The 16,498-nt window shown below is 42.0% G+C and overlaps 1 protein-coding gene across 2 annotated transcripts in view; it reads left to right on the forward strand.

Annotated features, from left to right (window-relative positions):
• LOC134616487 (cadherin-6-like) overlaps positions 1-16,498 on the forward strand; it is a 61,804-nt gene that overhangs the window by 6,512 nt on the left and 38,794 nt on the right. For both annotated transcript variants that reach the window (XR_010091458.1, XM_063461313.1), the window contains exon 2: positions 285-624. Coding sequence is in view for 1 of the 2 variants with exons in the window: in XM_063461313.1 (XP_063317383.1) it covers positions 403-624 (222 nt within the window). In the remaining variant the exon portion in view is untranslated. The remainder of the gene's footprint in view (positions 1-284; positions 625-16,498) is intronic.

Genomic DNA, 16,498 nt, shown 5'->3' on the forward strand with positions numbered 1-16,498 from the left:
TAACTAAGGCTTATGGGTGTACAGTCATTGAGCAGAGTACCGTGTGACCTCAGCATTTTCACTGTGTAGTGAGTGAGAGTGCAGTGCATGCTGGAATAACAGGAACTCTGCTTTCACGCCTATGTTTGAAAATGTTAGCTGTAGACAGCGTTTGTTTCTGTTGTTTCTGCTAACAAAATCCTCCCACATCAGGCCGTAAAGTGCCAAGAAGTTCATGAACTGCCCTCAGGATGAATGTTATTAAATGCAGAATTGACATTTTTTTGTATTTACTTATTTTACAGATCCTTTCCACTGTCAGTCAAAACTGGAAGGACTATGACAGATAGACCCATCTGCCAGTTTGGAGTGAGCCAGCTGGGAAGATAGAACATTTGTGACTTCTACATCTCCATCACAAAGATGAGGAATATTATCCTGGGCATTGTTTGTCTCTGTATTTGCCTGACCCTTGATGATGCACTGGCTTTAAATGGATGGAGGACACACACAGCAGATGGAGAGGGAATAGAAGCAGCCATCAGAGGAGAGAAGTTGCTGAAACGAGTGAGGCGAGGCTGGATGTGGAACCAGTTTTTCCTGCAGGAGGAGTATACAGGCTCTGACTACCAGTATATTGGCAAGGTAAGATCTGTGCTTCCGTTAGGGTACACTCAGGATGACATATTCCCAAATTAAATGAAATTCTCTTAATTAGCAGAAAGCATAATGATTTACCACAGCTGATCACAGTACAGTATCAGGGATACTGTACCAACTGTGTTGTTTCTTTATGTTGTTCTGGGTTCTCAATAATGACACCGTTACTTGAAGAGAAGGTATTTTATCGAACTGTAGTTCACATGTGTCACCTCGCCTCTGTCAGTGCGCCCCAGGGCAGCTGTGGCTACAACGTAGCTTGCCATCACCAGCGTGTGAATGTGTGTGTGAATGGGTGAATGACTGAATGTGTAAAGCGCTTTGGGGTCCTTAGGGACTAAGTAAAGCGCTAGACAAATACAGGCCATTTACATGTAAACACACTTTCGCCATCACAGTCTGCTCAGAGGTAACTCCCTCTAGCTCTCTAGCTCCCCCTATAGTCTGGGTGTGTTAACAACATAAAACTTGGATTTGCTGTTATCATTACGTCTTCCTTTTTTTTAAACAATAAAATTTAATAACATAGCTACTTTCACAAACCTAAACAGTCTCTTTTTTTCTTACTTGTTAAACCAGGCTTTGTCAATTTAATGTTAACAGCACAACTAGTTTTCAACAATCATGGTCAGTTCAACACTAGTAACCAAACATAGTGCAACTTGCATAGATACTATGACATCATCTTGCAAACAACATGTCAACACATTACATCTGTTCGATCAGTCTCATAGGTGGCTTCACTTGTCTTACAGATCTTCTCAGTGTTTGTTCTTGTGTATGTGTAGGTGTTTCAGGTGATAGTGTCTCATGTGTGTGTTGGGGTTGTTCAGCAGCCTCCAACCTCTGCTCCACTACTACTGGTCCCTTAAGAAGATCTCGGCGATTTCTTCTCAGCATAGCTCCGTCTTCTGTCTGAATGATGTATGATCGTGGTTGATCTTCCTTTAGAACAGTCGCTTTCTGTGCCCATGTGTTGTTTTTGTCTTTGAATCTCACTTGATCCCCAGCATGCAGTCCAGGTAAGTTCTTAGTTCCTCTGTCATAATAGAACTCCTGCTTTGCTTTCTGTTGCTCCTTGAACTTCTTCACGCCGTTTCCCTCCTTTGTTTTAAGCAGATTATGCTGAATGGGCAGGTTTGATCTCAGGCGTTGTCCCATAAGAAGCTGTGCTGGTGACATACCACACTCCAGTGGTGTTGTGTGGTATACTAGCAGGCTTTTGTCTGTGAACACTTCACTTGACACACCGTGTCGTGCAAATACGGCTTTCATCGAAGTGATTACAGCCTCTGCTGTTGTCGTTTGCAGTCTACATACTTCTGGATACAAAGAGTAGCAGTCTGTGACCACATTATAGTCCCTTCCTCCAGACACAAAGAGGTCAGCCCCCACTTTCTGATATGGTCGGTCGCGCACTGGGTGCGGCTTTAGTGGTTCGGCAGGATTGCTTGCTTGATATGTCAGACATGTTGAACAGTTCGACGCTTCATTTGTCACATCCTGATTAATCCTTGTTCAGTACATCACCTCACGTGCTCTCCTTTTGCATTTTTCCATTCCTAGGTGCCCTGCGTGTATCTTTTTGAGTATCTCTCCTCGCAGGCTCTTTGGGATGACAATTTTACTTCCCTTGAACACCACATCATCCACTACAGACAGTTCTGCTCTGCAGTTCCAATACTCTTGAATAACAGGTGAGCAGTTTTGCTTACAGCTGGGCCATCCATCTATGATGGTTTTGCGTAGTGCTTGTAATGATCCATCTTTGCTTGTCTCCGTTCTTATGAGCTCCATCTTCCCTTCTGCAACAGGAAGTGCTCCATCTTCCCTTCTGCAACAGGAAGTGCACTTGTGGCCATGCTCACATATGCTCTTACATCATCCATCTTGGTGTTTGCCGGCTCATTCGGAACAACAGCTCTGGATAATGTGTCGGCTTTGTACAGCAGCTTACCAGGGGTGAACATCATGTTAAGCGTGTAACGTTGCAGCCGGACCATCATTCTTTGGATTCTCAGTGGACAGTCATTTAGTGGCTTTTGGAACAAGGCTATCAGTGGCTTGTGGTCAGTTTCAACACTGATGGCCTGCCTGGACACAAAGTGGTGAAATCTCTCACAGGCGTATGTTATGCTGAGCAGTTCTTTTTCAATTTGTGCATATCTTGTCTCTGCGTCTGTCATGGATCGCGATGCATATGCAACAGGCTGCCACTCATCATTCTTCTGCAGACGACCAGCTCCAAGCCCACTCTGTGATGCATCTGATGAGATCTTAATAGGTCTCATTGGATCATAAAACTTCAGAACTGGTTCTTTTGTAAGCAGATCTTTCAAGTCACGCCATGCTTTCTCATGTTCATGATTCCACTCCCATTCGATTCTCTTTTCAGTTAGCTGTCTCAGTGGCGCCATTTTTTCTGAGAGATTGGGTATGAATTTTCACATGTAGTTTATCATGCCATTAAACCTCTGCACATCTTTCTTGCATTGCGGCCTTGGCATGTTTTCAATTGCAGACACCTTTTGAGGATCTGGTCTGATGCCTTCACTGCTCAGGATATCTCCAACGAATGTCAGTTCCCCCAACCTGACATTTCTCTTTGTTCAGCTTCAGATTGGCTTTTCTGGTTGCTTCAAGAACATTTCTCAGTCTCATGTCATGTTCAGCTTTTGTGCTTCCCCACACAATGATGTCATCCTTTGACCTGTCGACTCCTTCCAGGTGCTCATAGATCATGTGTATGGTCTTGTGATACACCTCAGGTGCAGAAGCAATGCCGGAATCTGTACCTGCCAAATGGGCTGTTGAACGTGCACAGTTTTTAACTTGCTTCGTCCAGCTTCGGTTGCCAAAATCCTGATGAAGCATCTAGCTTGCTAAAGGACTTCGCTTTTACAAACTGTGACATTATTTCTTCTCTTGTAGGTAGTTTGAAATGTTCTCTCTTTATTGCTCTATTCAGATCTGTAGGATCCATGCAAACTCTGAGCTTTCCAGTAGTGGTGTGCGGATCGATACTGAAATATCGATTCCTCCGATACCAATCATTTATGTTCTAGAATCGATTCTCACATTAAAATATCGATATTTTAGTAATTTAGGGTAAATTTGTAGTTTATCATTAACAGGAACACAGTGGAAAGAAACTATAACATTTGGATTGTCTGCATTCAAAGGAACTACTTCCTCTTCCGCCTTTCATAGTCATGTGCGAAATACGGCTGTATAAATGTCTCGCAGCCCCTTGGCGTGCGCACTCACAACAATGGCTGAGTGTAATTGGAGTCATGAGTGGACGTATTTTACCTCCACAAACAGCTGAGACATGGTTTGCGATACGTGTAGCAAAAAAGTGAGGTGTTGTGGCCATACTTGCCAACCTTGAGACCTCAGATTTAGGGAGACATTCTAAAGGGCTGTTGGGGGGTGATAAATACATTTTACAGTGTTTATTTATCGGATAAAATACGTTAAATGTCACCGTTATTATTGGCCGGCCCGGAAACAGCGGGGGCGTCCAAATTCAGAGGCTGCTTCCACCTGAGGACCCGGCCTTCACGGTCTAAAGAAAGCCGGGTAGTACGTCACGAGCTCCCGGTGGAGTGAAACGCTGCCGTCTGCTCCTTGCTATCTAAAATATAACCGGGCACTGACGTAAACTCTCGACCGTCTCACACTTTGTTTAATTAGTTTTCTGTTTGACGTTTATTCAGTTGTGTGAAAACCCCGGAGGAACCCTCCCGAGGGGTTAATAAAGTTAAATTTAATCTAATCTAATAACTTTAATCTCAGCCAAACCGATTTACTCACGAACAAATAAAACACTGAAAAAGGAAAACAATAACATTTGTAAGTTATCAAAGTCACTTATATATCGTGATTAACCCGAGTAGTGAAAGACCGCGGGGGTTTGAAAACGATGTGTCGGTCGGCTCAGATATTTGAAGTGTACACAGCTACATTCTCACCTGAAAATATGTTAAAAGATTTTTTGCGACCCAGAAAGAGAAATAAGAGTAATATTAAAACTAAGTCGCTGCCGCCATTGTTGGAAACTGGAATTGGCTGGGCCGCGCTATGAATTCTGTGATATGGTTTTTCAGTTTTGTTGTCCGGGTGGAAAATCTGGAGAAATACGGGAGACTGGTGGCATGTATGGTTGTGGCAACATCACTAACCTTGTCAAACACCTCAGAGTAAATCATGTCACAGAATATGACGAGCGTATGTTGAGGCGAACTGAAGAGGAGGACAGGGACAGGTGCTGCTAGGGCGAGACAGACGTCTCTCACGGAGTCCTTTAGTGCTGCAGGCAGGCAACATGCTCAAATAGCGCGCAACTTCAGTTTTTTATTTCTATATGATAATTCTGCATTATTAAGTGATAAGAACAAGTAATCTGATGTCCTGTAATCATTATGACGCTATAATTTGAGATACAATAAATAAAATACGTTTTTGTCGATACCACCCTGAATATTACTTGGTATCAGATCGGAAATGAAATCAGTGGTATCGCACATCACTACTTTCCAGTCTTTTTCTCCACAATAACAAGAGAACTCACCCACTCCGTTGGTTCGTCAATCTTTTCAATCACTTCCAGGTTTTCCATCCTGTCCAACTCGGCTTTCAGTGGCTTTTGTAGAGCAAATGGTACTTTGCGGCATGGATGAATGACTGGTGTTACACTTTCATCGACTCTGATTGTGTGTTCTCCAGCAAGGCAACAAGTCCCTGAAATAGGTCACCATATTCCTTCATCAACTCATTATAGTCCATGTCATCATCCGTTTCCACAACGAGCACTCTTTTCACTAGGTTCAGACTCTCACAGGCATGTAACCCTAGTATAGGCTGCACATTCTTCGGCACCAAAATGAATGTTAGTGTGTGCTCCTTGTCTTTGTGTGTCACTTTAACCGTGCATTTTCCTTTCACAGGTATTTCTGCACCTGAGTATCCACTCACTTTCACCTTTGTTGCATGTATTTTAGGTCTGGGTCTGATTTTCTTGAACTCTGATTCTGATATGACATTCACTTGAGCTCCAGTATCCAGCTTGACTTTCATGAGTGTGTCATTCACTTTGAGTGTCATTATCCAGTCCTTTTCACCTGTCTTATTGTCTGTCACTGCAGCTACATAGAGTTCCTCTGTGTCTTCTTCATCCACAGTATGGACTGTACTTTGTTTTGGGGTTTGGGCTTTGCAGCACCTAGCATTATGGTTATTTTTGTTACAGTTATTGCATCTCTTCCCATATGCTGGACATTTTTTAGGAGGATGTTGCATTCTGCAGTGACCACAAGTCTTTTCTTTTCTGTCCCTCTTTGCTGACGATTTTAATTGCAGTTTTATTTCAGCAGCAGCACTCTCCTTATTGACTCTGTGTGTGTTCTTATTCACAGCATCCACTCTGCAGCTGTCACTAAGCAGTTCTTTAGCTTGTGCCCTCAGTGTTTCAGCTGCTCTGCACAGTGTTAATGCTTTTTCCAGGTCAAGATTTTCCTCTCTCAGTAGCCTCTCTCTCAGACCGTTGTCTGAAATCCCGCACACAAGTCTGTCTTTTATCAAAGAGTCTGTCAGTCCTCCAAATTCGCACATTTTACTCCTGTTCTGCAGCTCTGCTACATACTGATCTATTGTCTCCCCTGTCTTCTGTACACATGTGAAGAAAATGTGCCTCTCAATTGTCACATTTCGAGCAGATCCCTCGGTACTGCTATATTTTAGTCCGCTGCCTTTCTTCAAGTCCATCTTCTGACACCATGTCTTGTTTCTTTATGTTGTTGTGGGTTCTCAATAATGACACCGTTACTTGAAGAGAAGGTATTTTATCGAACTGCAGTTCACATATAAACAAACTTTCGCCATCATAGTCCGCTCAGAGGTAACTCACTCTAGCTCTCTAGCTCCCCCTATAGTCTGGGTGTATTAACAACATAAAACTTGATACTAAGCAAATATGGATTTGCTGTTATCATTACACCAACAGCTTTCATTTAAAATGTACTCACAGACTGACGATTATTGGGCTCAGTGTCCAACTACATGGAATCTGTGCGAGGAATATTTCAAATCAGCACTGTAAGTTTTAGTGAAGAGGAAATTCATTTTACATAGGACAGCTCAGGTCTGTTTCTCAAATTAAATCAATTATCATTTAAAAACTACATTTCGTATTTGCTATGTGTTATCTTTTTCTAATAATAAAATGTGTTTGATCTAAAACATGTAACGGTGACAAATATGGGTAAAAAAATAAGAAATCGGAAGCACTTTTATAGCACTTCATATAAAACTGTGCTCTCAGTACAGTCTGCATGCACATCTTTGTTTCCTGCCTAAAGCTGGGCAGACACTGTGCGATTTTCAAACTGCACGATCGACTCTCAGGGGTTATAAGTTGGTAGGTCACGATGCAGGTCTCACACTATACGGCCCGATGCTCTGATGCGACCTGAGTGCTCACACTGTGCCTCCATAAAATGAAGGTTATAACAGAAAATCTGTCGTCGCTCTCTCTGTCTCTCACTCACACAGACACACACACCACCATCATCAACTTTGCTAAATTGCTAATGAAAAACATTGATCAGGCAGCTGTGATTGAGCAGCAGTGTAAATCCAGATATTTTCACGGTTGTTGTGGTCGTGAGAATTTTGTGAGGCCACATCGAAAAGGCTCGGATGAGCTTTCCAAAGTTCTACAAGTTGTGCCTCCATCACTTGTGTCCAGATCACACGCTGCACAGCCGTGCTGCTCCGTCTTTTTCACCGACGTTTACGTGTTTGCGCGTGAGCAGTGTGAGCGGCTGAGGTGACACCCTCACGAGCGATTGATGATCGGGAGCTGGTCGTGAGGTGTTAATCCCTTCTCGTTACCCCACGTATACTACACGATGCACGACGCACGATGAAGGCCAAAATCGGGCCGATCACCAAATCGGTCGCACGACTCAAAAATCGTCTCAAAATGGGCCAAAAATCGCACAGTGTAAGCCCAGCATAACAGCACTATTTTTGGTAGAGCATGCTAGCGGGCCGTCGTTATTACCGTGTGTTTTGGAAAATACTTCACACTTAAAATCAATCCTTTGATTTTTCTGAAAATCGACAGCGCCCCTTATAATCCCGTGGGCCTTATGTATGAACTCTGGTTGTGTTTACTGACCTCGAAACGGTTTTATGTGCTACACGGCGCTCGAAAATCTGTCAAATGCTTTAGTACGACTTTGCTAAGCTACGAAGCCGCACCGCTTGATGGATTGTCGGAGCATTACGGCTATCGTAGGCAGGAGCCTCGTGGAGTGATACGTACTGTGCTTCAACATAATATTACCGTATTGTGTGTGTATAACCTCTTTTTAAGTTTTGTGGATATTATACATGGTTATGCTGAGGATATGTCAGCCAGTTTCCACTGGAAATGCCTTTTGGTTAAACTGTCAGCGAGGAATTTGCATTTGCACTGTTAAATTTTTATATAACTTTAATGCACATAAAAAAACAGCTGCTTGTTTAAGTGAAAATACATTGATGGGTTTTTTGCACTAATAAAGTTGTGGAGTTGTAAAGTATTTTGTCTCCTGTCAATTATATCGTCAGTTATATCGTTATCGCAAATTTTCAAATTATATCGTGATAAATATTTTTGGTCATATCTCCCTGCTCTACTTTACAGTACTTTATATTTTGACATGCAAGTCAAAGTAAACTTTATTGTCATCTCTGCTATATCCAGTGCAACATACAGAGAGATGAGACGACGAGGCTCCAGTTACATTAGTGCAAAAAAAGCTAATAAATAAAAATTATTATTATTATTATAAAATAATAAAAAGGAGAAAAAATGAATATATGCTTAAGTCTTAGGGGATCAAGAGAAGTTGCAATTAGAATTTACAGTTTGGAGTGGTTTAAAGTGACCAGTGTAGCAGCTTGTAAACCCGGAGTAAAAAAGTTTCAGATCATCAAACAAATTGAAATATTAAACAAAGATAACACGAGTAAACACAAAATAACGTGTGCAAAAGTGATTACCCCCTAAGCCTAAAACTGGTTGGGCCACCCTTAGCAGCAACAACACCAGTCAAGCCTTTGTAATAAATGGCAAAGAGTCTTTTACTGTGGAGGAATTTTGGCCCACTCATCTTTGCAGAACTGTTGTAATTCGGCCACATTCGAGGGTTTTCAAGCACAAACCGCCTTTTTAAGGTCGTGCCACAGCATCTCAATCGGATTCATGTCAGGACACTAACTAGGCCGCTCCAAAGTCTTCATTTTGTTTTTCTTAAGCCACTCAGAGGACTTGCATGTGTGTTTTGGATCATTGTCCTGGTGCAGATCCCAATTGTGCTTCAGGTTGAGGTCATGAACAGATGGCTGTACATTCTCCTTCAGGGTGTCTTGGTGGACAGCAGAATCCATGGTTTCATTTACCACAGCAAGTCTTCAGGTCTTGGGGCAGCCCCAGACCATCACACTACCATCACCATACTTTACTGTTGGGATGATGTTCCTTTTCTGAAATGCTGTGTTACTTTCACACCACATGTAATGGGACACACACCCTTCAAAAAAGTTAAACTTTTGTCTAATCAGTCCACAGACTGACGTTTCCAGACAGAGAGCTCTGTTACTTTGTTTCTAATTTGTTCCTGAGTTTTCTTGGATTGCAGCGGAATGTCTGAGCATGTGATTTGTTGACCATTGTATCTCTTTGTTGACAATACATACCACACTTGTAAGAGTCACAGTTATAAGCAGGGGTGCACATAAGTGGTCCGCAGGTGCGCATTCGCTGTCAAAATAAAAGACGCGCACCAGATAAGAAGTTGCAACGCGCGTTTGCGTCCATATAAGAGGCACTGTTTTTGTCCGCTAGAGTGGGATTTTCACGGCACATTCTGCACCACATCTCTGTGCGTTCATCATTTGTTTAAAGCCAGCTCACCTCCTGCAACCACTTTTCCGAGAATACGCGCTTCTTTTGCGGTTCGGACTCCTGCTGACATTTCTTTGGAGGTGGAGGAACAACAAAGTAATTGCTTAAAGGAGCTTCTTCGACATCTTTAAGAGTTCTAAACAAATGTCTGTCCTCCTCCAGAAAACCTTATGTACGCAAACGTGCGTTGCAATTTCTTATCTGGTCTTTTATTTTGACAGCGAATGCGCACCTGCAGACCACTTATGTGCACCCTTGGATATAAGGCTTGTTGCTCCTGACTCAGACAAGGAAAAACTCACATGAATGGACAAAATAGAAATACAAATTGATTCAAAGCTGTGAATATGTAAGTTTGATCTGTTAATACACAAGCAACACAATATTCTACATACAATTTTTGTGAAGAAACAAAAGAAATAAAAAAATATCAATGTTTCTGTTTATATAAAAATTTATATAAAAATTCTAAATCTTTGCACTGTTTCACATTTTGTAAAACTTCCCAGTGGGCTGGTTTTGAGTCTTCATCAGGCCGACTCTGGTCCCCAGGCCTAATGTTCGACACCATCTCTTCATTTAAAAGTAGCCTCAGTGACACTGTGCTTGGAAAATGAACCACAGCACTTTCACAGTTCACTTAGCGTGTACATAGGCAGTAGGGTTATATGGGGATTTGCCATCTAACTGGCTGCTCTGTTTAACAAACACAACTCGTAAGCCTTTCAGGGAGGATAACTCACAGTGCATGATGACAGTTGGAGCTTTGCTGTTTGATCAGTAGCTCGTAGCCTGCAGGTATTGTGGTGCTCTGTATGAAGCCTGCTGCTGTCTGACAGCACAAAACCAAAATACGTTTGGAAATAAACAAGAGTTTGCCAAGACTGAGGTAAACGAGCAAGGACCAAGGCAGCGTCAGTAGACTTTTACGCCCCGCTGTGGTGCCGCCTTCACTGCAGGTGGCCTGCTGGGTGCTTTGGATATGGTTCAAATACAGATGAACAGGGAGGAGGGTAAAACAGCCAAAATATGGTTATGCAGAAATTCAGACTATGTTTTGTATCTGTGATGTCAAAGAGTGCTGACATTTAACTATTTATTTATTTATTTATTTAAATATGAAGTTACACAGCAGTGGATTTACCTACAGATGTACTCTGATGATGTTTTCATCATCCTGGTCCATGTAAAACAGCAAACAGCACTTGGCTGCCTTCATCCTATTCTAATCCAGTTCCATGTCCGGAAGCCAAATCCCAATATTCCCCCACTATTCGAACACCTGGCGCTTTGTACTTGTGAGTGCTCCATTCATCCAGAGACATCCATGAACCCAAACATATAATTAAGAGAGACATTCAATAGAGAAAGCCAGGCACTGTTAGAAATAACAGTAAGCAGAAAATGTTTTGTGACATCTAATAAATATGGTAACAAACATGAAAGACTGCAGCATCCTTCATGTCTGTGGGACACTACAGAGTCCATAACACATACTCTGCTCTGGAAATGTGCTGTGCTGAAATGTCTGCAGGCTTTATCGGCTTGTGAAAGTATGGTGGTGTTGCAGCCCTGCAGACTGACAGATGGTATCAGACTGAACACTGCTGGACAGAAAAGGTAGCAAGGATCAAAAGGAGAGAGGGAACGACTGGAGGACATGCAGCGAGGAAAGAACAGAAGGAACTGAGGAGATGTATATTGTGTGGTGTGAAGTGTGAACAATTAAGGGCAGGAGGACAGGTAGAACAAAAGAACCAAGGCAAAGAAACAAGAGAACAAAGGTGAGGAGCAGCACAAAGAACACAGGCAGACTGTGAAGGGGTGATACACTGTAACCTGATTCAAGGAAGAAAAGTTAGGGCAGGAAAAGTTGCAGGTTAAGGTATCAAATGGGTTTCATTTGACTCAAACTCAAACAGCACATGTCCAGTTCCATTCAGGTTCATTCTTTTGTCGTTAAAACTGCAATTTGCTGATTTCAATTTTTTTTTAATTGTTTTAAGTGAAATAAATCTGACCAATATTTTATCTATCGATCGGTGTGTGTGTGTGTGTGTATAATGGCCTTTTCTTGCTTTGTTTACTTTCACCATGACTCTATGGACTTTTGCGTGTGATTTATTTTAATGCTTCAAAAAATGTGTGCTGTGAAAGGGACCCACCAAATGCAAACCTGTACAACCTAATACTACAGTATTTATGTATTCATTAGTTATAAGTGGAAACAACTTTAGGTGCTGAGACCAAGTAGGAGAGAATTAACACATCATTAGTATTAACTCAGTTTTAATGAGTGATCGTGCAAACAGCTCTCATGGCTCAGACTACAACTTTTTGAAAAATGTATTCAAGAGATAATTAACAACTGATGACTGTTTTATACATTTTCAATATTGTTTCTTGTGCAATCAAAGCAACATCATCATCATCATCATCATCATCATCATCATCACATCCCAAAAGGTTGAATCTGTTCATCTGGACGTTGATCAGTGGTCATGACAATTTGATGATCAAATGACCTGACAGCCCATTGTTCATTCAGTGGGCTGGTTACATCCACTGTGCAAATGTAGTTTAACATACATAGCATAGTAATGTGCGGATCGATACTGAAATATCGATTCCTCCGATACCAGTCATTTATGTTCTAGAATCGATTCTCATATTAAAATATCGATATTTTAGTACTTTGGGGTAAATTTATAGTTTATCATTAACAGGAACACAGTGGAAAGAAACTATATCATTCGGATTGTCTACATTGGAAGGAACTACTTCCTCTTCTGCCTTTTTATAGTCATGTGCGAAATACGGCTGTATACATGTGTCGCAGCCCCTGTGCGCACTCACAACAATGACTGAGTGTAAACGGAGTCATGTGTGGACGTATTTTACCTCCACAAACAGCTGAGACGTGGTTTGCGATACATGTGGCAAGACAGTGAGGTGTTGTGGCAACGCCACTAACCTCGTCAAACACCTCAGAGTAAATCATATCACAGACTCTGATGAACTGAAGAAGAGGAGGAGGAGAGGGATAGGTGCTGCCAGGGCGACACAGACGTCTCTCACGGAGTCTTTAAGTGCTGCAGGCAGGAAACGTGTTCAAATAGCGCACAACTTCAGTTTTTTATTTCTATATGATTATTCTGCATTATTAAGCAATATGAACAAGTAGTCTAATATCCTGTAATCATTATGAAGCTATATTATTATTACAATTACATAATACAATTATATATTGTATTATGAAATACAATGAAACATTAAGTTTTTGTACAGAGTATCGATATCGGATCAGTATCGTCGATACCACCCTGAATTTTACTTGGTATCGGATCGGAAAGGAAATCAGTGGTATCACACATCACTAGAACAGCATGTCTTTATCCTGTCTTCCTTCTCTCACTCCAACCAATCACAGCAGATGGCCCCGCCCCTCCCTGAGCCTGGTTCTGTGGAGGTTTCTTCCTGTTAAAAGGGAGTTTTTCCTTCCCACTGTCGCCAAAGTGCTTGCTCATAGGGGGTCATATGATTGTTGGGTTTTCTCTGTATGTATTATTGTAGGGTCTACCTGTCATGACTGGTGTGGCAGGCCATGTGAAGGTGATGTGAGGACCCAAGTGCAGGCAGAGGTTGGTATGAGGAGTGAGTTTATTTAAGTGGAGATGGCGAGGACAGGAACTAAGAAATAACTAAACTGCGGAAACCTAAACACTGAAGCCAAAACTCACAGGACAACATGCAGAGGAACACAGGGAGACTAGGAGAGACATCGCAGACGAACCAGCAACCAGCAGGAGAAACACAGGGCTTATATATTCACAGGTGCAATCAGGGAACAGGAGACAGGAGAGAAACACAGCTGGGAGAAATCAGAACTGACAAGACAAGGAAGCAAAGCAGAATACACTAACATGAGACACAGACCTTCAAAGTAAAACAGGAAGTACACAGAGACAGCCTGGAGGGAGAAAGAGAACACGGAGAAGCACATGACGGGATGAGGAAACCTCAGAACACAAGGCACCTCAACATGTCTTGAAGGGCGTTTCTCAATATGCGTACTTGTGCGTACTTGCGTTCTCGTGTACTCGTGATACGTCATCAGTCGGAGACCAAGTACTGTTCCAATTCGAAGTACGCATCAAGCCGAGAACGCGAAAAAGTCCCGGATGTGTTCTCGCTCCGCCCGTTTTATCGCGCATGCATCGGTGTGGACTTGGTACAGCTAAATATCCCAGAATGCATTTCGTCCAGAACAGCGGACTCCCGGCACATCGTTTTCACCCCCCCCCCCCCCCCCCCCCCCCCCCCGCCCGCGGTCTTTTCGCTACTCAGGTTAAAGAAACCCCAGCAGCTGTCTATAGTATTAAATGTCCACTAAAATAAAAATAAAAGCGTTCTAACATCTCACCTGCTTGTTTTTATTAAGGTATGTACACGTATGTACATGTACACTATTTTTATTAATAGAGGTTTCACTACTGAGGTTAACAATGATATATAAGTCACTTAGATCACTTCTAAATGTTAATGTTTGGTTTATTTCAGTGTTTTATTTGTCCCTGAGTAAACCGGTTTGGCTGTGATTAAAGTTAAGCTTCATAACATGTTACTCACAGTTAAATTAAGAGGGGACGGCAGTGAAAACTCCGGACCTGTGACATCATCACGTACGCTGGTGTTCCAATTGTACAAATCACGAGTCCGTGCTCGCGTTCTCGGCGAGTCCGTACTCCCGTGCGTTCTCAGCCAGTACGTACTCGCCGAGAACGCGAATATGTACTCGCGTACTTGAGAATTGAGAAACGGCCGAAGTTCTCCAGAGGCCTGGTAATGAACTAATCATGTGATTCAGGTGTGTTGACCCAGGGTGAGATCTAAAACCTGCAGAACACCGGCCCTCGAGGCCTGGAGTTGGAAACCCCTGGAATACAGGAAACCTAAACTAGAACACTGGACACTATGAAATAAACTAAGATACAAAGAGAACCTTAAACATAATACAAAAGACACAAGGAACTCAAAACGCTGGGTCCCAGGATCCTGACACTACCTTACAATATAAAGCACCTTGAGGCGACTCCTGCTGTGATTTGGCGCTATATAAATAAAACTGAATTGAATTGTAGCACGTCACCATTTGCAGGACCATAAGTTCCGCTTCAGTAAATCCCATTGATGTGTTTTGTCCTTTAATAAAATAATCACAGGATAGTTTATTTATTAGATTAGATGGAAATAGATGAATGAAAATCTGTTTACTGGGAAACATTTTGGTGATCTGCAAATGTAAACTTCTATTTATGTATTTTAAATTTTCATCAGTCAGGCTAATTTTGCCATTTCCATTGGCCACTTAGATCTCCCGGGGACCTTAGTTATAGCTCTGCTTTCAGTACAATCATTCCTGAAATTCTTATTAGCGCTCTGCACACCCAGATTTTCCCAAGAGCTTTTTTAACATATCAAGGAATTTAAATATAGCATTTTAAGCATATCGGTGTTCTTTAGAAAGAATAACTTATTTCTATCTGTATATAATAACCAGGGTCAATATTATTATCCCCCTGAAAATGTACATTTTTATTGAGCCATAGCACGAACCAGTGTTGTGCGATGATGTGCTTTAACTTGATGGATATACAAAGTTATCATAGTGTTTCCATCTCACTGGAGTGACAAGTATCATCAAGACATTTAAAGAGAGCCACACAGTACAAACCAAGCCTGACATCCCAAAGACTGGAAAGAAAACTACTGAGAAATGACACTAAGCTAAGTCAGGAATTGTATTTTCCACAAAAATAATCATGAATCCTGCACAGGAATGGACTAGGAGGTTGAGTACCAAGAAAAAAATTCCCAGTTCTGCAGAAAAGCATTTAGTAAGTTAAGGACAACCTGGAGAAAGTTTATGCGTACTGGAAGTGCGTCGTTTGGTCAGATGAGATGAAACTAGAGCTTATTGGTCCTACAGATGTTTGGAGAAGGAACCCTAAGAACACTGTCCCCACACTGAAACACGGTGATGGGAGTGCTGTGGGGATGCTTCAGTGTGTCTTGAACTGGGAACCTTGTCACAGTGGAAGGATTCATGAAGAAAGAATGATATGTGAAAACAAAGCAAATCACTTTGTCTTCCAACATGACAACAACACAAAACATACATTGCTCCTGGTTAAGAACTACCTCCAGAAGACCAAGGTGAGCTTTACTGACAAAGCCCTGAAAGTCTGTGGGGTGAACTGTAGCCCGAGGTGAATGTCAGAAGACCAAAAGGTTCTCAAACTTGGAGAACCTTAAAGGAAATTCACCGGTGGGTGAATGCTTTAAGAAGTAACTTCTTACCACACACAGAATCATAATCCATCATTTAGCAGGTGGTTAAACCTCACATAAATATCACCACTGTCTATATGATCACAGCTGCCTCTCTCTAACACACACTCCCACAGTCATATACTCTTAATCAAAGGCTTCACCCAAACACATGGCCTGAAGCAGTAAAGCAGGAATGGAGGGATGAAAGGTGGACAGCGAGCCACTTCAGCTCAAGAGCTGCAAATAAAGACGAGAGGCAAGAGAGAGAGAGGAAAGAAAGGAGAGATGGGTTATTGCTGTGGGTAAGAGTGCAAAGCTACTCCTTCAGGCACAACACACACTTATTTTCAGCTGACTGTCTGCCTTCAGAAGATTCTTGTTTTGCTTCTCGGTGTGGAGTTCACTCTCAGTCTTTCTGCTTTTGCTCTGTTTGCCTTTTGCAAACATGTCACTGTTACCACCTGACCTGTCTATCTTCTTATTCCTTCATCTACAGAAATGTTTTTTAGAGACAGGATTATGAAAGACAGTATGTTGAAAAGCTTATATTATGAAAAAAATAAGCAATAA

Source organism: Pelmatolapia mariae, linkage group LG18, assembly GCF_036321145.2.
Source record: "Pelmatolapia mariae isolate MD_Pm_ZW linkage group LG18, Pm_UMD_F_2, whole genome shotgun sequence".
Lineage (NCBI taxonomy): Eukaryota > Metazoa > Chordata > Actinopteri > Cichliformes > Cichlidae > Pelmatolapia > Pelmatolapia mariae.